This window comes from Thamnophis sirtalis, unplaced genomic scaffold, assembly GCF_051295495.1.
Source record: "Thamnophis sirtalis isolate CommonGarterSnake01/CBP01778 unplaced genomic scaffold, rThaSir2_p1.2 scaffold_5, whole genome shotgun sequence".
Taxonomy (NCBI): domain Eukaryota; kingdom Metazoa; phylum Chordata; class Lepidosauria; order Squamata; family Natricidae; genus Thamnophis; species Thamnophis sirtalis.
The window spans coordinates 103,060,528-103,082,887 of record NW_028261385.1 but is presented as its reverse complement, the minus strand read 5'-3'; the positions used below and the strand labels follow the sequence as shown (position 1 = coordinate 103,082,887).

Here is a 22,360-nt window from a genome sequence, read left to right as displayed (position 1 = left end):
GCTTACATTCAGGGTACTATTCTACATTTCAAGCTGAACCTTGGCATTCATTTTCAAAACTGGCACGGGTAAAAGGTGATAAACCTAAAATGTACTATGGTAAGATTTGATTTGTAGCCTGAGATATTAGGATAATGTTCCACCCTATGTTGGAGGCATTTCTCTGCTTTCCCAATTTGACTTTCAGCTTTATCACTATACTGTTTCTAAGTGGAGTGCTGTGGGTGTAACAGGCATTACGATATGAAATCTGAAAACTTATTTTTTTAAAAATCACTTGAACTCCTGTATTTATTTCATCAAGTGTATGTATCTACAATGCAAAGCAATGCCTATTAAATTCTACTTCCTGCCTATATCCTGCATTTTTTCAAATGATCTCAAGGTAGTGGAGATACTATTTCTGTTCCACATGCTCCTCCCATTATAGCGTCACAATGCCATTAAGTAGCACAGGCTGAAAGGATCTGAGACCATTTCATCCAGCTAAATAAGAGGTTTTTTTTTCAAGGCCAGTGTCTTTTTTACTTATCTCTGTTGATTGCAATCCTGTGTGAAGCGATCTGACAATCTCCTAAACTCAGTTGAGTTTATTTCTGAGCAGGCATAAATGAGATACATTTAGGTAAAATTCTGGAATTCATGCTTCTATTAAATTCTGGGATACCAGTCCAAGAAAATATTTGACTTCATGAGCAAAAAAACATCCCCAAAACATTGAGATATTTCCATAGGGGCAAGCAAAACATATTTAAATAGCATTAAAAATAAACAGAATTTTGAAACTGATCCAACAATTCATCCTTTGAACAGCATTAACAAACTAGTCGGAATAGTTCTTAACGTTAGCAGATTAATCTTCCCAGTAATTCCACAACTTCATTGCTATTGTAGAAGAAGCCTTTATGAAGCCCAGTTGAAAGTAAATTGAAACTACATATTGTGTAAGGCAGGGTGTCAGCCCTTCGAGGTGGGATTCCACAAGCAGGGGAGCTAGAGATGAAAACTGTAGAACTCCCCTGCCCCCAAGACTTACAATTTTCTTGTGCCTCACCTCTTCAAAATGACCATCTATTAACACCTAATGTTGGGACAGCTCTTCCAGATTCTTTGGTGTGCCTTGTTTCACCAATTTATCTCAGATCATCAGCAAGTCCTTCTCAAAACTGATTGAGAGCGAAAACATTCCATCCAATATCTCTGGTAAATAATTGAAAATTTGATGTGGATACAAAAATATGTGGATCTGTTTTTATCTTTAAACTTTCTTGATTACCTGTTGCTTTCTTAGCAGAATCATCAAAAGAAGCTCTCAATCTTCGTGTGAAATTCTGGTAATTGTCCAATACTGGACTATTGCTTTCAATAATGGACATACTCCATTTGGCTGTCTCTTTCAGCACTCAGAACAAAAGTCATCTTGATAAGATCTGTAGGATGTTCTGTCCTCCAACTCATAAATCACCTTAATGTGAAACTAAAAGTTAGAATTGACCCTGAGCGTTTCCAAAACATTTCTGGCAAGCTCCCAAGTCACTGCTGGTTGAGGTCCAGCCACTGCCGTTGGTTAAGGCAAGCTTTGTTGCAAATGCTGTGCTAGATGCATCATGGAATTTTGCTTTGTAAGTCCACTTGGTGTTAGAATAATGCTGCAGCAAAATGCTTAGATGATGGTTGGATGAAGACATCTCTTTGATCAAAGACAAGAGTCTGCTGCTCTTAACAGAAGGTATCAGTTCTTCAATATAGGCCAGGGCAGGAAGCAGATTCCACAAGATATACAGTACTGGATTTGTAATTTACATTATAGTAGTAGAATTTTGGAAACCTAACAGCGTTTTCCCTTCCTCATACCGAAGTGAGCCTGTTTAATGTCTTTCTAGAGTTGTCTATTTTCCGGGACTTTAAATTTGTATTTGGCTAACTGCTACATTCCTTCTCCAAGATCATATATATGCTCTGGTATGCTGGACTTGTATAATTACTGCACCACAAATTTGGAATCCGGTTTAGAACATTGTGAATGTATGTATGGTTAGATATATTGTACAAATGTAACCTAAATAATCCTCTTTCTGAATCTTAAGTGTAGGTAACATTAAATGTAGACAGCTTGCCCTTGACGACAATCTTCTCCAAACTAATGTGTTGGAAGTACTGCTGAAAGAATTCCCATTATGATGTCACAATGCTTACTGTTGGTATCATCAGGACTCTGCATCATGTCCATTTCTGCCATTTGAAATGGTGGTCAGTACATGGAGAGTAGGCATATATGAGCATCAGGAAATAAAATGTCAAGCAGAGGAAGTGCAAGTTCTGGCTCTCTGCCATCAAAGAAAGGACCAGCAGTTAAGCCCAATACCAAATTTAGAGAAGAGGGAGAGAGGACTCCAAGGAGGATAGTAAAAGAGACAAGGGCTGTTGTCATAGACATTGGTACTGGCTCCTGCAAATGTGGTTTTGCTGGAGAACAAAAGCCAAGCCATGTGATTTCATCTACTGTAGGCAAGCATATCCAGGAGACAGCAAAAACTGGCGATAACAGGAAGGAAACTTTCGTTGGAAGAGAACTTCAGGAAGCTACAGTACCCTTAAAGCTTGTCAATCCTTTAAGACATGGAATAATAGTGGACTGGGATTCTGTTCAAGATATGTGGGAATATCTTTTCCTTAGGGAGATGAGGATTCGGCCTGAAGAGCATGCTGTCCTAGTATCGGATCCTCCTCTAAGCCCTACTACCAACAGAGAAAAATATGCAGAAATGCTCTTTGAAACGTTTTGCACTCCTGCAATGCACATTGCTTACCAGTCAAGATTGTCAATGTATTCCTACGGAAAGACCTCAGGTCTGGTTGTGGAGAGCGGTCATGGTGTCTCCTATGCAGTTCCCATTTACGAAGGATACACCATGCCAAGCATTACCGAAAGAGTAGACTATGCTGGATATGATGTCACTCAGTACCTAATGAAGTTAATAAATGAGAATGTAAAATTGTTCACAGAGAAAGACTGGAATATCTTAGAGGATATCAAAGAGAACCATTGTTTCACTTCACTAGATTATCAACATGATGCAGCCACAGCTCCCAGGAAACATGAGATTGAATATCAGCTCCCTGATGGGCAAGTTATCATGATTGGTAAAGAGAGATTCTTATGTGCTGAAATGCTCTTTAAGCCATCCTTGATCAACTCGCAGCAATTGGGACTTCCTCTCTTGACAATGACTTCCCTCAACAAGTGTGATGTCACCCTCAAAAAGAACCTGATGGGCAACATCTTGTTATGTGGGGGTTGCACCACACTAAAGGGCTTTGCTGAGCGCTTTCAGAGAGAGCTGATTAGAATGTGCCCAAATGATAATCCCATTTCATCAGCTTCTCCGGAAAGGAAAACATCTGTCTGGACCGGAGGCTCCATTCTTGCATCTCTCAAGGCTTTCCAGCAGCTTTGGGTTCATAGAAGAGAATATGAAGAAAAGGGTCCTTTTTACATTTACCGGAAATGTTTCTAAATCCCAAACGTGAATCCCTTTGCCTAGGAGAACGGGATGAAGTTTGGTCGACGAAAAGGACACACTTTCCCTGCTACCCCTGTAATACCAATCTGAATGTTATATGATCTGGATGACATTCTGTTCTCTGTGTATTAAAAGCTCCCTGTTCTAACAGCAAAATATAGTGTTCCTTTTTTTTTGTGGGAGTAATGACAAAAATTGGAGAAGATGAGTGCATCAAGGAAAATCTTCCAATTAGATGATCTATGCTTGACAGCCAGCAACTGCACTCATTCATTCATTCATTCATTCATCCCAGAGTAAGCTTTGTTCAACTGAATGGAGCTGTCTTTTGAATAAATTAGGTAGGATTGTACACTTACTGTATTCCTGAAAATCAGTGTCTATCTTAAAGAAAAACAAAAAGAAGAGTAGAACACCTTAAAATATTAAAATATCGCATGAACTCCAGTTGTGTTTTTGCAGAATTCTTAAACCTTACCTGTTACGTAGCCAGTGCTAACCTTGCACCAACCACATGCTTTCAACTATATCCAAGCAACTTTAGCAGCTCTTGAGATTTCTTTAATAAAAAAAAGAAGTCAGCTTTTCATTGGCAAACTTACACAGGTTGACCATGCGTTAATCTTCTTTAGAGGTTGCACACCCTTATGAAATTGCAATCCACAATTGTTTGTAATATGCACCCTTTATTAAAAATCTAAACAGGCATTGGTCAACATTCACACACAAACATATCTGTTGATGTATCTGATTCAGTCCCTGGAAACTTTCACACTCGGTGTTTCATCATGTAGAAAATCAAAGGTGAGAGATTCAAAGAAAAAAGTTACAATAAAACTGTATTAATCCCTCCTCTCTTCTTTCTCCTTTGTTGTCAGAAAAAGAATGTTCCATCAATATTCAATTTGTCAAAACAGGGCTTAATATATTAATAAAGATCTTGCTCAGTGTTACTGAGTGGTGTATCTTAAAAAAAAAAATCCCTAAAAAATTAAAGTGCTACTGGTAGCCCTGCTTTAAAATTTCCAAGAACATTTCAGATATCAAACTGCAATAAAAAGAGTTTGAAGAGTTCAAAGCAACATATTAAAAACAATTTACAATAGTAGAAGCTGACGAGTTGCTATCTGGCAATTAAAGGCAATGTTGGGAGAAAAAAGTGGAAGGAAGCCCATGATCAGACATTACTGGGACAAGGTGAAATTACATTGTTTTGTGAGCCAATTCATCCTTCATTTAAGGATACATGATGAGAAACAGTACTTCAGTGCAGGTAGCCTTCACTCACTAACCACTTGTTCAGCGGTGCTGAACAAGGACTTATGATTGGTCCTCATGGTTATGGCCATCACAGCATCCTTGTGGTGATTACAATTTGGAGGTTTAGCAACCAACTTGCAGTTAAGACACTGAAGGATGATCACCATTTGCGACATTTGCCACCAGCTTCTGATAGGCAAAGTCAATGAGGAAACAGTTGTTATAAACGGCGATCACATGACCATGGGCTGCTGTGACTGCAGGATTTGTCTAATGATGGTGACCGGGAGTACTAGAACTGCTGTCGCTAAGTTGGCATGATCCCATGACATCATGCCCTGTGACCGCATTGCTTAGTGATGGAGTTCCTAGTCCCAATTGTTGGCAAGCGAGGACTACCTGTACAGAGATCTTCATCCGACAATAGTTGTGGAACTGAGTTTATTGGAGCAGAGCAAGCTTCCATTGAGTGTTTTTGTTGAGTTTGGGGGCAATAAAGATCTCTGGATCTGAGAGAAAGAAAAAGCAAGAGATAATCTTACAAACAAGATAAGCAAGTAAGTAAGCAAAACAGATATTACAGTACACTTTATATAAACCAGTGATCCCCAACCTTTTTTTGGCCATGCCTTACCTAAGCATCTCTAAAATCCTGATGCTCCCCCTGTGACATATAATTCTTACTTTATTCAAAAAGTGAACTCTTCACGCAGAGAAAATCTAAAAGACCATTAATTTGGTTTAAACAAAGTTCAAATTGCCCCCATTCAAAATCAAATCCCCCCCCCCCATGAGGCATGGGCTCCAGGCTGGGAACCATTGATGATAAAGTGACAAAAATTAATAAAACCTCACAAATGAGATAAAAAGAACTACCATGGTGACAATAATCCTATGCTTTGTCTCCTTGAAATCAATGAAGAATAAACTAAAAATTTATTTCTTTGCTACCTAAAACAGCAAGCTCAATGCTGAGCTTTCCTAAATGGCATGCTTCAGAGTAACTACATCTAGGGAGTGGGTTCAAACTCAAATGCTAGGCCCTGGGCAAAGAGCATAAGTAAGCAAGGAAGGGGATTGCTCAATTTCTAAAGTTCACATTCTCCTTCCATGCTGCATAAAGTAACCTTTGCTGCAAATGGGAGCCGAGTTTTATTTTTTTGATCAGTTTTTGGCAGCTGAGAATTACAAAAGGCCAGAATTATCAGCTCACAGGTGAGCAGTATTTGAAGAGGTGGTGATGATAATACATTTGTATGCTGTTCAGAGTCACTGTTGTAAGATAGAAAGCTCAATAAGTCATTTAAATAAATACAGTACATACATACGCACGCACATTCAAATTGTAATTAACTTGTACACTACACGATCTGTCTTACCTTGTATTATAGGAGCCATCACTTTCTGTTGAGTATAGGCAGCACTTATGCTATTAGCAGTTGAATTGGGACCCAGGATCTAAAATTGCAAGGGATTAGTAAAAGATGTTGATTTATTTAGAATAACAGAACCAGAAAACCATTATTTTCCCTATGGAATGAACAAGAAAATTATAACTTTATTTTGTTTTCCAACCCTCTCTTGCACCTGCTTTGAATTTACAAGTAGTCCTTGATTCATGACAGCAATTAGGACCATGCTTAGGTGATAATCATATAGTGTGACTGCATTGTTAGTAACAAAAATCCCTGCATCACAATTGCTGTCATTAATTAAATCCCATTGTTGTTAGATGAGGCAATGTCCTGCTGACTTTTCACAACCAGTCAGTGGGGAAGGAAGTGAGGAGGTGTAGGGGAGGATCAGGGAGGGTGCACAAAGGTTCAAGGGAAGCGCAAGAGGGATGAGGGGATGTGCAAGGCATAGCTCAGTGAGAAAGGACCAGGGAAGGTGCAAGGGGTTGTGCAAGAGCATAAATCACGGCGGGTGAGTGAGAAGTGCAGTGCAGGTGGATGAGAGTGTACAAAGGAGGGTTGGGAGTATGAAGATACATGGGTAAGGGAGAATGCGTGGGGTAGAAGGGAGGGTCAGGCTGTAGTAGGGTTGAGGAGGCACAGGAGGGCAGAAGAGTGTGAGGAAGGCTTGGGGAGGGTGTGTGAGTGGCCGGCAGGGTGTGAACAAAGAGGGGCTAGGGGAGGGTGCAGAGCTGGGAGAAGACTTAACTTAGTGACTGGGGTGACTTTCCATGCCAGCTTCCCCATTGACTTTCTGGTCATGAACGTGAACTGTTTGCCAAGTGCCCAAATTGCATTTGTATGACACAGGTGCTGGGACAGGCAGAATTCCAAGCATCATTTGTTCAGCACCATCATAATTTTGAACGGTTGCTAAACAAATGGTCATAGATCAAGGACTACCTACATTCATATATACATCATCTTCCTGGCAGCAGATTTCTTGACACAAACCAGTAAAGTGGCATTCTCTTAAAAGAAATTAGGTAAATAAAATTGCTATACATTGAGCTGTGCAGCACAGTATTTAAACCCCACAGCAACCCATTGTCGGATACAGCTATGATTTTTTTTAAAAAATAAAATGCAATGAGAGTAAGAACCTAAACTACTACCATATCTAGCTTCTTCCCAAGGCCAAAGAAGTGGCATGCAATTGTACCGTAAGCTTTCCCCATTTTGAACATGCATGCAATATCACAGTGTATATCAAGAGTAAAACAGGCAACTTGATGCTGCTTTTGTCATTTGCTTCCTCTTGATTCCCCCTCCCCCCCATGCATACACCTCTTGTGAATATCTCTGTCGCAACGGATTTTTCTTCAAATAAAGTGACCTCCTTAAGAACGCCTTTTCAAAAGGAAGCAGTGTAACACAGTGTGCCAGTGAGAGTGCCAAGGGGGCACAGGCTGGAATCAATGTCTTACTGAGTTGGCTGGGGTATGCTGCAAGTCTGGGCTCCAGATTTCAAGCAGGGAGCTCTCCACCAAGTGAAGGGTATCCTCAAAGGCCTGTTGCAATTCCTGGGCTTGTTCATCATAGCTATACAGGACTAGGTGCCTTAAAAGGCTGTGTATCTCACCTTGAGGGGGAGGAAAAAGATCCCATTCTAGTGAAATGCATTTTTTTTTTAAAAAGGGGTACACAGAGAAGATTTTTTTGCATGCCCTCTGATCCTAAGTTGAAAATAATGAAATCCCCCTCCCCCTTTTTCAGTAATATAGTCATAAACTGTATCTATCAGCTCAAACTCCCTGATTTCAAAACAACAGCCCTGGAGGTTGCTGAAGGGCTTGGTTTCTCCAGGGACATTCTGGAAAGGTATTTAGAAGCGCCCTACATTCTAAAAATAACAATATTGGCTGACAGTGCTAATAAATTAGAAAGTTTCAGCATTCTATGCTCTCTCTTTCTCTCTCTCTCTCCCTCTCCCCCCCTCTTGTGTAAAAGTTACTTACAATCAGTTACTTACTTATAATCAGTTCAGAGGTGGTATTCAGCAGGTTCTGACCAGTTCTGGAGAACCGATAGCAGAAATTTTGAGTAGTTCTGAGAACCGGTAAATACCACCTCTGACTGGCCTTGGCCCCATTTATTCTCTGCCTCCTGAGTCCCAGCTGATCGGGAGGGAATGGGGATTTTGTAATAACCTTCCTCTGCCATGCCCACCAAGCCAAGCCCACAGAACCGGTAGTAAAAATTTTTGAATCCCACCACTGAATCAGTTGTCATTCTTTTACAATATAACTTCCAAAATCTTGCCAAGAAAGCTGCAAGGACTTATTCAGGCAGTTGCCAGTCAGTACTGAATTGAAGGTGCATACAGATGCACACAATTTAAAGATAAAAGTTTTCCTGTCCAGTTGTGTGACTCTAGAGCACAGTGCTCATCTCCAGTATTGTCCAGACATTTTCCATGACCAGCATGCCAAATACCAAAAGCATTCAGAATGCTGTTGCCCTCCTTCTGAAATGGTACCTATTTATCTACTTGCATTTGCACGCTTTGAAACTGCTAGCTGGACAGAATCTGGGGCAAGGAACGGGAGCTCACCCTGTTGCATGGTGCTTGGGTCTCAAACCCAGGCTGTCAAGCTTTCCAGCTGACAAGTTCAGTGTCTTTAACCTCTGAACCAATCGCGTCCTTGCGCACTGTTACTCTTATACTATTCTGCCATCAAAATAGCGACTACAGCTTGATTGTATTTAGGAATGAGCGCAAGTAAGAAAACGAAAGGGGAATAAAAAGACATGAGAGTGAGAATTATCATGTTTCATCTCCTGAGTAATTTTTTTAATAGCTCATTTACAGCCAGTTTTTTAAAATTAATCTGATTCCTTAAGATTACTATCATATCAAAATACTCTAAAAGGGAGAAGAAAATGAGAGCCAGAGTAATTTACATCTCCTGTAAATTCTAGCCCCAGCTTAAGCATGAAAGTCATCTGGGGTCTTTTGGCCACTCACACTCTCTCAGCTCAACCCACATCAAAGGGTTGCTGTTGTGGGAAAAATGGGAGGAGAAAGGAATAGGAGGAATGTCCACTGGCCTTGAGTTGCTTATGAAGTAATAAAGGTGGGATAAAGGTCTAATAAACAAATAAGTACATAAATTAGCACCAATAGTTAAATATTCACCAATTGTTATCAAATCTACAAACTTGGTTTTAGATATGTGGATTTGGTAATTAGGCTCATCTAGTAAGGAAGCAGCCTTTTGTGCAACTCCCTGTTACCCCAAGATTACTGAAGATCAACATCTGGAATCTCTATAGACACGGTCATTAGGCCCGGCTTTTCCATCAGATCTTTTGCTGATCTCCTTTAGGGCTATACTTCTGTGCCACATACAAAATTTGGAAAAGCAACTCTTGCAACTAACCTTTCAAGTTGTCAATACTTCGAACTATTTCCCCTAAAACCTCCAGAAGTGCAACGTCTTCTAAGGGACTTCCTTCCTTCAGGCTGTGTTTCTTGCGTTCTGCCTTGCGGCGGTTCTTTGAGGAACGTCTACAACAGATCAAAGAGCATCTGCAAAATGAGCTGGCTGACCAGGGGGTAGTGGAGAAGTGAAAAGAGAGACTAAAGGGATGGGAGAGGTCAGCTTATAAAATTTCATCTGATAAGTATTTTTGCACTTGCACGTGGCTTGAATTGGATGATGGAAGCCTCGTCCTGTGAGAGTAAGCCTGATATAGACTGCACTATTTCAAGACTGCAGATGAAATTTATAGGACAAGATGGCCACCTTAGATTAGCTCTGCTTCCCGCAACCCCTTTCTGTTCTTGAAAATGGAAAAGGTGCACCTCAGAAAAAGGCTATTTTCTCCTATTATGCTTGTTTTCTATGTGCAGCAAGTTTTGATTCTGGATTTTTACAGAGGGGCAATAAAGGAGATTCAAATGGAATACCTCTGCCGTCACACAGAAACAGATTTACAGTGTGCAGATAAGCAGAATATCATTTGAAGTGGGTGTGTTCACATTCAAAGGAATAGTTGTTTTAATGAACTGAAGAAATACCTGTTCACATTCTCATATATATGAACCACCTCATTCAAAGAGCCTTGGTTTACCATGTCAAGGACAATGATAGTAAAGTGTAAAGTTTGGAGGGCAATTTATCCATTTTCCATCTTGTTTCACTATTAACTGTGATTATTGCCAAAGACTGAAACTTTTTATGTCCTTCTCTTTTTTGAGAAATGTAACCTCTAGTTCCAATGAATAGCAACAGAATCAGCAAAAGAATTACTTTATAGCTATCTCTTTGTTATCTCTCTGTACACCCATGATCTGGGAACTGGAAGCATATCATTAGCCATACATTCCCACCCATCTTCATATACGGTCAGGCTTCATAATAGTTTCAGCAACAAGGTTTCATGGTTATAGATGGCATATTCTTTTAAGACATTACACTGAATTCCTAAAGGAGATTATTTTTAAAATGTGAAATTTTCTCTCTCTAACTCGTACAAACATAAAATTCTAAAATTATTTTTCTTAGAGGTGAAAATGGGAAAACATTTTAATTAATCTTTAATAATTAATGATGAATGACTAATGTTGCAGGCCTCTAAGGAGCCAAGAGAAGCTGCTTTGTAGTCTGTTTGATGATCGAGCTCCCAGTGGAGTTCAGGGAGATCTAAGAAAAGCAGTCTTAATCTGGAGACTAAAATTTTCCACTTGGGACATGAACAGCAGTCAAACTATTGTACACCAAAGCTATGATAAGGCAAAGTAACATACGCAGATATTCTTGAATTACTGTGAGTATATTTGGAACTTGTGTCACTGGCTGTCACCAAACTGCTGGTATCAGAAAAGAGATCCGATTCAGGACAATTCGATGCTTCATGATCTGCAAAAATTAGTTACTTTTATCAATAAAAGGGGAAACATTCACATCTTATCTGTTAAATAAATTCCTCTCTTGTCACTTCGTTTCAATAGCACTTTTTGGACTGTTTAGAATCATTCTGCAATAGGTGTATCCAGTGAAGGTGAAACCAAGGAAAAAGGTAGGAGCAGACCAATGAGTCATCATGTGAAATGTTCAGAATTGCAATCTAAACTTTGATCTCTTAGTTAATAGGTTGACTGAATGAATGCATCAGCTCTATCTAGTCCAGCATCTTATCCTCTGGAGGTCTGGCAGATATAGTTGGAAACTTTGGTTCAAATACTTTGTTTTCAGCATCTGGCAGACAGAAAAGCACTCCCTTTGAATACGAAGGTAGCATGATTTCAAACAAGGTGAAGAAAGTAAGAACTATACATATTGCAATAATGTACCTTTAATGCTAATCTGGTATAAATACAGAATCTTGGAAAGTGTACAAGGAATGTCCTACCCTCATTTACAATGAATTAATTAAAGACTCTTTTGAGGGATTCAAAATGCTTTTCCTTGATTTGTTTCCATCTAGGCTAAACTGCCATTTATGAGATCGGTTGCCAATTGATTTACTGCAAACTCCTGATTGTTTAAATCAGTGATCTTACCATTGTTTTCCCCACTTCCCACAATCTCACTTGTGTAGCACGTCATAACTAGTAGAAACCAAAAATGTAAAGTTCTATTACTTTGTTGAAGTAGTAACTGAAATTCCTGCTCTTATCTTAAGGCACTAATAAGCAGCTTTCTCTGAATTAGTGTCACAAAACATAATTCTATTGAAGTACATTACCTAGTAGTTCATTTTGGGCTTGCTGCTTAAGCTCTCGAATTATAGATAGGCGCTTACGATGGTGAGAAAATTCTGCTTTCTGTGTTTCCAAGAACACCAAATGATTTTTTTGAGCTAGAAAGGTGATCATAGTAAAAGGAAAATTATACACATGTAACTGAAACAGACATATTGAAAATGAACAAGGTTAGATGTTCTTTGTGCCCAGAGACAAAATTTTGCAATATCGCGTTATATGTCCTTATCTCAAACCAAAACTCTTTTCCCCTTCACCTAATTTGAATCTCATTAAGCTCACACCTCCAAGCACATATCAGCTCTCAGGAAGCCTTACCTTCCAACAGAGATGGCCTGAAGTTGGTCTCTAGAATATCGGTCCTATTATATTTGTAAATCTAAAATGGGGAAAAAAATAAACCCATTTGACAAAACAAAACAAAAAACACTTTCTCACAGATAATGGAAAAAATTCAGGGGTTTCAAGACTTACTATTCTCAATGCTTCATCCCAGGCAGTTCCTTCTAAAAGAAGCAGGATGGCTTCTTCATAGTCCTAGAAAAGGGTAAATTAAACATTTACTATCATTTTTTAACTAATCAAATATTTCCCTCTCCTGAAGCCCTTTAGCAGAAAAGAAATATTTGGGATGAATTTTGCCACAATTGTTCTATTTCTATTTGTGGTTCTTCATATTTTGTGATTTTCTCCTCTAGCCTTATCACTTACATTGCAGGTAATGTTCTGCTTCAATGAACAATTAGAACTGATATAACCTCATGTTCCAAAGGCTTCTATCTTATCATGTCACTTCAGCTGCAATGCTGTTCAAGAGCATCAGATGATGTATGCCTCGAATTAAAAGCTATTTCTAGCCGTGCATGCCTGATCCAGGTCTTGTTTTTTCCTTATCGGGCATCCTTCTCAGGACTTTGAGATATCAAGCTAATTTTATTAGGTAGGTTAAATTTTTAGGATAGCAACTAGCAATACTTTAGCAATACTTATATTGTCAGTCATTCTACCTGCAGGGAATTGATGAAAGACAGATAGCTTTGCCACGTAGACAGATGTGGTATGGACGAAGAGGTTTTCATAATATATTTGGTGCCCTTAAACAACAGGGTTCAACACTCTGAAGTGTATAAATTTGGCTATAGCTAGAACACAGCATACAAAATCCAATTGAAGCTATGTAACCACGGGGAGTTACAGATGAACTGCTCTCAAATATATCATCAAAAATAGTTTATACTACCTTTCCTCTCTTAACAAATATCCTTTGATATGAAAGATGAAGTAACAACATGGAAAAAACTGGAGGCTTATGAGGACATGAGTGTCCTACACAAAAAGAAACTTGTCCAGAAACATGGTCCCCCAACAATTTGGATTCTCATTTTATCCATCTCGGAAGGATGGAAGGCTGAGTCAACCTTGAGCCTGGTGAGTTTCGATCTGCCAAACTGCAGCTAGCAGTCAGCTGAAGTAGCCTGCAATACTGCACTCTAACTACTGCGCCACCTCAGCTCTTATGCTACATGATTTATGTACAGCTATGTCAGATGTATAGAATGATAGCACTTGGGTAGTGATGTCATCATTCTGGCATCATCGTGGTTTGCTATATAGATGGTGTTGTGAAGAGAGACAGATGGATAGAAAACTGCAGATGAAAAAGTGGATCAGAAACGGGCCAAATGGAAAGGAGTAAAATAGGAACTCTACCTTGGCATATTGTTCCAGAAGAACTGCTGCATCAACATATTTTCTTTTTTCAGAAAGTCTTCCTGAAAGAAAGAAAGTGTTCAGGAGAGAAAATTCAAGATTTTAAAAGGCTATTTTCCCACTCCGAAAATCAAAGCAGAGATGTGGTGCTTCTATAGTATTTCAAGTCTGTAAAAGTTTCAAAAGCCTCCGAATCAAAGGTACCTCCTCAATCACTTATCCCTATTCTTAAACTTTGGCAACAGGTACATGAAAGGGTACCATTCCATCCCAGCTGTGCAGTTCCAGGGAGAGTTCTAGTCCAAAGAGTTGCTAAGGCTTAGTAGTGATGGCTTACATCAGCTGAAGAGAGTGTGCATATTCTTTCCCAACACCTGAGCCCCATATCATACTTGGCTGGTGCTAAAAAACATCTTCAGAAATCTGGCAAGGTTGATGTTTGAAAAGGACCCAACAAAAGTAGCTTTCAATGATAGGTGAACATTAGTGGACCCCCTTGGGTCCACTGGGAGACGCTACTCAGGGTCACTCATATTCTAGTGATCTCTAGATTGGACTGCTGCCACAAACTCTACACAGGGCTGCCACTGAAATACATTGAAAAACCTCAGCAGGTGTAGAATATTGACACAGGCAGTTAGTGTTTTTCAGCATGTGACACCATTGTTAGGTTGTTTGCATGGCCACTGGTATGATTCTGGGTGCAATTCAAGGTCCTGGTAGTCATCTTTAAAGCCCTTCATGGCTTGAGACCAGGTTATTTAAGGGGCTATCTCTTTCTGGCTGCTTCTACATGCGCTATCGGGTAAGGCAGCAGAGGACAAAGAATGTCATTCCCCAGGAAGAGATATTTTTCGGTCATGGCATCCACTCGGCTGCTATGTGTTTTATATTTTTGTTTTTGCATATGCTTTTATCATTTGAAACACTGTTAGCAGCCCTGAGTCATATATTTGTGATGAGGAGTCATGTATGACTCCATCTATGGGCAGCCATATAAATCTATGAATAAATAAAATAAGGCATGACTGTTAAGATGCCTTTGGCCATGTCACAATTTGAATGAATTTCTTTTTTTGTATGTTTTATTTATACATTTTTCTTTAACATACATAAGTGCTTAGTAAACAATGGGTCAGTTATATAATAATAGTAATAAAAATATTATCCACTTATACCTAGTAATAATCTTTCAACGTCTAATTTCTACCTCTATTGTCTAATTCTAAGCATTGATAAAACAAATCCTATGTTAAAAAATATTGTGTCTTCTTTCTCCTTTATCTTTAATGTTAACCTATCCATTTCTGCAGTCTAATATTTTTCTAATTATATTTTCATCTGTAGGAGTTCCTTATTCTTCAAGTGCTAGGTTGAATGAATTTCTGTAAGTTGATCAACATACAAGCAAAATTAATTTCATGAATTAATTGCAAGCTTAACGATGGGGTTAATCTACTTGCAGGTCCATGCCTCTCTCTTAGTCTACCTCTCAGCTGAAATTTAGGCTGCATTCAGAGTACATGCCTGTCTTGTTTCCTGCTCTGGTTCTTAAATGATTCTGACAAGAGCCATGGATGTCAGTTGTACTATCTAATAAGAATGAACAGTCTTTAACCACCACGTTTATGTTTTTGGAAGGGAAAAGAAATTGTAAGAAGATAATACAATTAAAAACATTGGGATGGCTAAATTTGGAATGCAGAGACAGATTTAGGCTCACCTGCCATGCTCCTTGCCAGGCTGGCCAACTTCTCTTCAGTGTAACAAAGCTCAGCAGCTGCGCAGAGAGCCTGCTGCCAGTTGCCACTAATCAGAAAAGCATCCAGAGCTTTCTCAAAGGCACCACATCGAAAGAAGATCAGCCCAGCTTGTCCAGCAAGATGCTTCTGGATTAAATATTCTCCGTAGGCATAACTGATAGTCTGCAAAAGACAGTTATGAGGAAATGGACCTGGGCCTTCTCACAGATCAAAGAGCTGATTGTTCTTGACTTTTTGTAGATGACTGGCAAAGGTCTAAATGAAATTGTAAAGTGCCCATTCCGTTACTCATCTGCCAAAGGAGCACAGGCTATCTACCCTCTCTGTGTAGGTGAGGTTGAGAAGCATTTGAAGGCAGTGGTGGGATTCAAAACTTTTTAATACCAGTTCTGTGGGCGTGGCTTGGTGGGTATGGCATGGCTTGGTGGGCGGACTTGGTGAGTGTGGCAGGGGAAGGATACTGAGAAATCCCCATTCCTTCCCGATCAGCTGGGACTCGGGAGGCAGAGAATAGATGGGGGCAGGGCCAGCCAGAGGTGGTATTTGCTGGTTCTCCGAACTACTCAAAATTTCCGCTACTGGTTCTCCAGAACTGGTCAGAACCTACTGAATACCACCTCTGATCTGAAGATGTGCTATAATTTTGTCTTTTACTACAGGCAGTCTTCAACTTACAACAGTTCATTTAGTGATGGTTCAAAGTTACAACGGCACTGACAAAAGTGACTTATGACATTTTTCATACTTATGATCTTTGCAGCATCCCCAGGGTCACATGATTTACATTTGGATGCTTGAGAACTGGTTCATATTTATGACAGTTGTGGTGTCCAGAGGTCATGCAATCATGTTTTGTGACCTTCTGGCAAGCAAAGTCCATGGGGAAGCCAGATTCAATTAACAACCGTGTAACTACCAGTAATTTAATGCCTGGAATTCATTTATTAAATGTGGCAAGAAAAGTTGTAAAATGGGACAAAACTCACTTACCAAATTTCTCCCTTAGCAACATAAATTCTGGGTTAAATTGTGGTCACAAGTTGAGGATTACTTGTAGTTGCTCTTTCCAATGCACATTCGGGGGAAGACTGAATAGTATGCATGGAAAAATTATCAGAGAATTCACTTTGCTTTACGAAACCTTCCAAGAAGGAATCCCTGGCAGATTTTTAAGGGAATCAGATTCTACACAACCTTTAAGGCAGACAATTACAGATCAGATTACTTTTCTAATTCTAAAGACAACAGATCACATTTAAAAGCTTACATGAACCAGAAGTCACAAACCACAAATTTTATGCAAGAGGAGCTTCTAGCTAAAGTACTCTGGATTTGATAAAGAAAGGAAATGTTCAGAGAAAGATATCTGCCACTATGTAGCACATAGTTTAGGACTTGAGTACAGCTGTCTGCTCTCACCAGTAAAGGACAGCAAATAAAGATGGATGGAAAACTATTTGTGTACCTTATATTCTTGTGTGCCTGGCAAACAGAGCTTGAGGGCTTCATTATACAAATTCTGATCAACCACCAAATTTAGGAACTCTGGAAAATGTTCTGAGCCTGAGAAAAACAATAGATATTTTCTTCTGACACTCAAAAGACAAAGCTTTGCACAGGTCTGTTGGAAATAGTTTGACAGGACAACATTTTATTTTAAACTGCAACATGTAAGATGCCCAAATCCAAGAAACAGTTTCTACAGCTTGCAGTTCAAATCATTCATACTTCAAATCCTTTATTTTTATTTTTCAAATCTGGATGACTACATAGTACAAATATATCAGACCTGGGTTTTTGGAGGCTCAATATACTGCATCTCCCTTGGTGGCCACTTACCCATTAAAAAAAAAAACCAACAGATTTTTTTAAACAAAGAAGAAGATAGAAGCAACTGGGGAGGAGCCTCATATGTTTATCTTCTAATTCATCAGATTTTATGTTCTACATCACCATTTTTTAATGCATAATTCCCCCCACAGGGATCCATCCTCAACATTCCATTGGCCTGAAAAGATCTCCTCCCTCTTTACTATTTCTATCCTCACAGTCTCCACTGAGCTGATTCAAAACCTTTCCTAAAGCATGATGGGCTGAATACATGCTCTTCCATGGGTTCAGAAACTCAATGGCTTCCTTATCAGGTTTACAAAAAAGGATGGCTATCAGCAATTTTAGTCATTTTTAGGCAGTATAATGATGCTAAAACAAAAGGTATTGTTTATTCATATTTCCAATGTACATACCACATTTACTAAGGTGGTAGAGAGCCTTTGGAAATCTCTTCAAATATTTGTCTATTGAATATCGCTGATAATTGATTTCCATTTTCTTAAGTTTGTTTAAAAATGGAAGATATTCCTTAGGATCCTGCAAATAAAAAAAAAGTAACATTAGGACTGAATTGCCACAGTAATTAAAAAACACTGCAATAGCATGCTTTTCTTTACATGAAGAGGGGCCACCAAACTAATTTCTGATACTTGTTACAAACATATTTGTACCTTTTGGTATTGTTTTCTGTACCAATTCTTTTGTTTATCATTTTGCTCATGGGTAATTTATTCTATTCACTATGAAATCATACATGGCTTTGTTGATGACCCCACACTGTTACTTCTGATGTTATGGAAACCATAAATGTACGCTCTCGCTCTTTCTTTCTCTCTCTCTCTCTCTCTCTCTCTCTCTCTCTCTCTCTCTCTCTCTCTCTCTCTCTCTCTCCCTCCCTCCCTCCCTCCCTCCCTCCCTCCCTCCCCATTCTCTCTCTCTCTCTCATACACACAAAAGAATGAGTCTAATTAAATATCCAAATGGCTAATGAAATGTAATAATGTGGCTGAGCAACAGAAAAAGCAATACTGAAAAACAAGTAAGACTTGCACTGAATGTATAATTTATTGTATTTTATAAATGCTAAAGAGTTTGAGTGGTGATGGTGGCAATGTTTGAATGCATTTTATAATTTTTCTCATAATATAGCTAGACCAAGATTTATGGAATCAGAACAAGATCCAATCCTACCTTCTGAGACTTCTCGGCAACCATGATGACTAAATCAAAGTCATATGTCCCCAATGAATAATCATACAATTCGCTGACATCCACCAGATACAGGAGGTATTTCAATGCTTCTTCCACTCTGACAGATCCAACTGTTTCTGAAGTCTGTCCTGTTAAGATTAATTTTATTTAAAAGCCAGACATTGTTTCCATGTATAATATGGATTCAGTCTTTATGAATTCAATACTGACAAAGCAAAACTTTATCCAGAAAAAAAAGGCAATAATGTAATGAGTAAACCCTAGCTTTGGACAAAAGACTATTTTTGCTAATAGGCAATACGGAGGTACTTTTCTGATAAATATACTGAAATACTTTCTCCTTTTGTTGTGATTACATCCTTGAATCAGAATTGCCAGCTACCAATTCCTGCTATTTTCTCCTATCCTCTTCCATAAAAGATTTGTAAGGAATGCCTTTCTTCTGACAGATATCTTGTGGGGAAGGAAGTGAAAATCACATTTCAATTTCTATTCTATAGTAAAACAGTATCCTAAGAGATACTTTGGAACTCATTGTTACCTTGCTTTGAGTGAGTGGATATTGAATGAACCAAAGAACAATAAAGTCATTTCCATTTTAGCATCTTCCAGAATTACTGAATACTTTTTGTGCAAAAGACATAGCAAGATATTGCATCATTTCAATGATGGCTTGGGAATGCTATGAAGAGATTCTAACTCAGTAGTGGGAAACTGGTCTAAGCTCTGTTGCTTTATCCTGATTATGTTGCCTTGTGTCAAAAATCTGAATGGCTGCACTGGCCTTTGAAATGATGCTCACCTTTTCAGTGAGGAGATCCTCAACAGCAATCTGTGTAAGAAGGTGCATAAGAGGGCAATTTGCTCTCAACTTGACTGACAGGCAATTTTACCTCTTGATCAGAGTTATGAATAGTCAATATCATTACTTAGAGAACCCCAGCCCCTTGTCATTGGAGCCCTGAAGAAAGCTTCTCCCTCTCTACTCTATTCCCACTCCACCATATCTCTCTCTTGCCATTCAATATGGAGTACTGACTTTTGGAAACACTTTAGATTTACAGTAAATATGAAGATGTGTGTTATCTGTCCATCCATTTACTTTTTAGCATAGATAGATATAGATATATAGATATATTGTATATGTACGTACGTACACACACACACACACACACACACACATCTTTATTCTCTATGCAATATGGATTCATGCCACTCAGTAATTTAACGCTTGTAAATTGCATTTCAAAGAGAAAAACAAAAGCCATTGTCACGCAACATATTTGTGTGTTTGTGTGTGTCTGTGTATTAATCTGTTTTGCTTGAGTAGAATAAATCACAATATTAATTTGGCTGCCATTTGAAACTCTACCATTCCTGATGTTTACTTACTCACACACAATAAAGGAGAAATTGGTAGGAAGTGTGCTCTACATACTGGTTACTTGAATTATGATTTGGATAGCCATAGGACTATGGAACAATCTAATGCAATACTGCACCTTGAAGCTGACGAATTCTCTGCAGGGCCGTTTCCAGTTCTGGAGGACTCTTTTTGACATGAGAAGTCAGTATGGCTAAGTAGTACCTAAAGAGTCCAGGGGGAAAAAAAGGAAGAGTTAAAATTGGGAACTTTAAAGCTTTGTTTTTTTTGTTTTTTTTAATTCTCTCGTGACAATTCGGATTGATGTAGGACTGCTACTGAATTCTACTACTAGTACACCCAGAAATTTTTAAAATGAGCTATTTGATTAGAGCCCAATAAAACAAACAGAATTTTGCAGGAACATCACTGAAGTATTATTAACCTGGAAGAAAGGGTTAGTTTTCTTTTTCCAAATCTATTCTTCATTCTAAACAGGCATTGGCTTGTATCAATGTGTGTGACCCTAGACAGCCAGTAACAAGGCCCCACAAGATTGCAAACTTTTAAAGGAAGTTTGTTGTTTGTATTCATGATCTGTATCATATATATTGTATGCAGTCCCAATTTCCCAGTTGAAAATGGGGTTGAATGATCTATGTCAGGGGTGTCAAACTGGCAGCCCATGGGCTGGATATATCATGCACAGGCTACATACACCCCAGCTCTGTGAAAGGGAAAAATATTGTGAAACGTCACATAATGGCAACGTAGCAAGTTTAACACCTGTGATCTATGTGTTGAAAGATTGGGAAACTTTTTAAAAAGTCTGGCACTATAGCATGTATGAATGCAGCATGTCTTGATAGACAGAAAAGAGACATGATATGCTTTCTACTCCTTAAATCAGAAGTACCATTCCCTCTTTTTTCAATTGGTGAAGGTCCATCAACCTGTAAAAAGTGAGGAGAGATAGATATGTCTTTCCTTTTCATAACTCTTGCACTTGAGCTGCTTTCTGAAGATGGACTATCATTAAGACTAAGTATGGGACTGCATCTGGGGCTTCGTTACCACTTGTTAAAAGTCTGATAGTGTACTGAAACTGCCTTTGTATATGTAGATGTTTTGTAATTTTATGTCCCATACTTAGTAGCACTGATGTTCTCCATTGCTTGTCTCATGGCATCACAGATGATATTAATCTTTTTATTATTGGAAGAGTGCAATTCATTGACACTGGTGAGATCCAGAGGGGGGTACATTGTTTTTGTGAAATCTTCTTCTCTAGGAAAGGAAAAAAATGACCTTACTACATTTACAAAGCAAATGTACATATACACAGTGTAATAGTGTCAAGCAATAATATTTACCAAAAATATTTGATAGAGTCAAACTATATGCCTCAAAAGTTTCCTCAAAAATAAGAAACAAAGTGTTTGGGGACAAAACTGAGCTTTTATTAATACAATTCCTATCCCTTAGAACATCCATAGTATTCTTGAAAATATGCAACCAAATCGACAAAACACTCAGAAGCTAAGCCAATAGACAAATTTCAGCCTCATCCATTTCATCAAATACATTCTTTAGATCCCTTCCTATAAGTTTTACTTCTATTCAAGTAAAAAAAAAACAGAGAAGAAACCAGAAAATATAAGAAAAGTAACTGAATTTGCAGTTTGGGCAGATTGCAAAATCTGGCTTCAGAAATTAAATATATTTAAATGTCATAGAAACAGAACCTTCTCTGAACAGTTATTTTGATAACTTCTCTGCTATTCCCAATCAATAAGTCCCAATGCACTTATCAAGTTTCAACCAAAATGTTCCATTTCCTCTCTTCTACTAACCTAGCCTTGCATTCCTCAACCTGAGTTCCTCTTAATACACTGGATCATAACTCTTAACATGACTACTGGCTGGAGAGACAGTAATGGTACAGTTTTAATCCAGCATACATGAATTGCAATTCAATTGGGGAACTTTGCCTCAATTCCTATGGGTAATCCAGATTATTTTATTCTTTTTCGCTTCATATAGTTTTAAGGATCCTCATGCTGATCTCACTCAGCATATTAAATATTTGCTGGAGTTGGATGGAATCTAATTATGTCTTGCATATTCATGTATTTAAAAAAACCAAGATGTCTCTTTTTAAAAACACAGAATAGCTTTGATGCTGATGGAAAAACCGATTTATAGTACCATTTATTTTTTCTGGCACCAAAGGGAGCAAATTTCAAAACAGCAAGATTACTAGAATTAGAAGAAAGTATTCCTAACCCATTTCACTATTTCAAAATCCACTTCAAGATGTAAGAAGCAGTTAGCACTCTGTCTTAAAAGCCAATCGTAAAAGCCAAATACTCACTTCAGTTCTGTGAGGAACAGGTTGATATAATTTACAGAATCAATTTGTTTTATAAATCTTTCCACGTGATTTAAGAAAACCTGAAAAGAAAGTAAATATCATTAAATTTTAATTAAACTGCCATATACTGTACAAGTATCTATTTGAAATGGAAAAA

At 38.4% G+C, this 22,360-nt stretch overlaps 2 protein-coding genes across 2 annotated transcripts in view; one reads left to right on the top strand and one right to left on the bottom strand.

Annotated features, from left to right (window-relative positions):
• Positions 1-90: 90 nt before the first annotated feature.
• Positions 91-3,680, top strand: ACTL7A (actin like 7A). Its single transcript, XM_014066353.2, has one exon. The coding sequence runs from the start codon at positions 2,295-2,297 to the stop codon at positions 3,516-3,518; it is 1,224 nt and encodes a 407-aa protein (XP_013921828.2). The 5' UTR covers positions 91-2,294; the 3' UTR covers positions 3,519-3,680.
• A 510-nt stretch (positions 3,681-4,190) lies between these two features.
• Positions 4,191-22,360, bottom strand: part of ELP1 (elongator acetyltransferase complex subunit 1) — a 46,475-nt gene continuing 28,305 nt past the window's right edge. The window contains exons 22-37 of the mRNA XM_087716351.1: positions 22,204-22,283; positions 20,979-21,116; positions 19,969-20,054; positions 18,446-18,594; positions 17,668-17,791; positions 16,887-16,984; positions 15,382-15,583; positions 13,659-13,720; positions 12,423-12,485; positions 12,267-12,327; positions 11,933-12,046; positions 10,992-11,103; positions 9,622-9,749; positions 7,666-7,820; positions 6,164-6,242; positions 4,191-5,293 (exon numbers count right to left, since the gene is read on the bottom strand). Of these exons, the coding sequence (XP_087572477.1) occupies positions 5,226-5,293; positions 6,164-6,242; positions 7,666-7,820; positions 9,622-9,749; positions 10,992-11,103; positions 11,933-12,046; positions 12,267-12,327; positions 12,423-12,485; positions 13,659-13,720; positions 15,382-15,583; positions 16,887-16,984; positions 17,668-17,791; positions 18,446-18,594; positions 19,969-20,054; positions 20,979-21,116; positions 22,204-22,283 (1,719 nt within the window). The 3' untranslated portion in view covers positions 4,191-5,225. The remainder of the gene's footprint in view (positions 5,294-6,163; positions 6,243-7,665; positions 7,821-9,621; positions 9,750-10,991; positions 11,104-11,932; positions 12,047-12,266; positions 12,328-12,422; positions 12,486-13,658; positions 13,721-15,381; positions 15,584-16,886; positions 16,985-17,667; positions 17,792-18,445; positions 18,595-19,968; positions 20,055-20,978; positions 21,117-22,203; positions 22,284-22,360) is intronic.

Bases quoted from the DNA above. Each gene is read 5' to 3' on its own strand.
- ACTL7A (XM_014066353.2), top strand. From the start codon at position 2,295: ATGTCAAGCAGAGGAAGTGCAAGTTCTGGCTCTCTGCCATCAAAGAAA.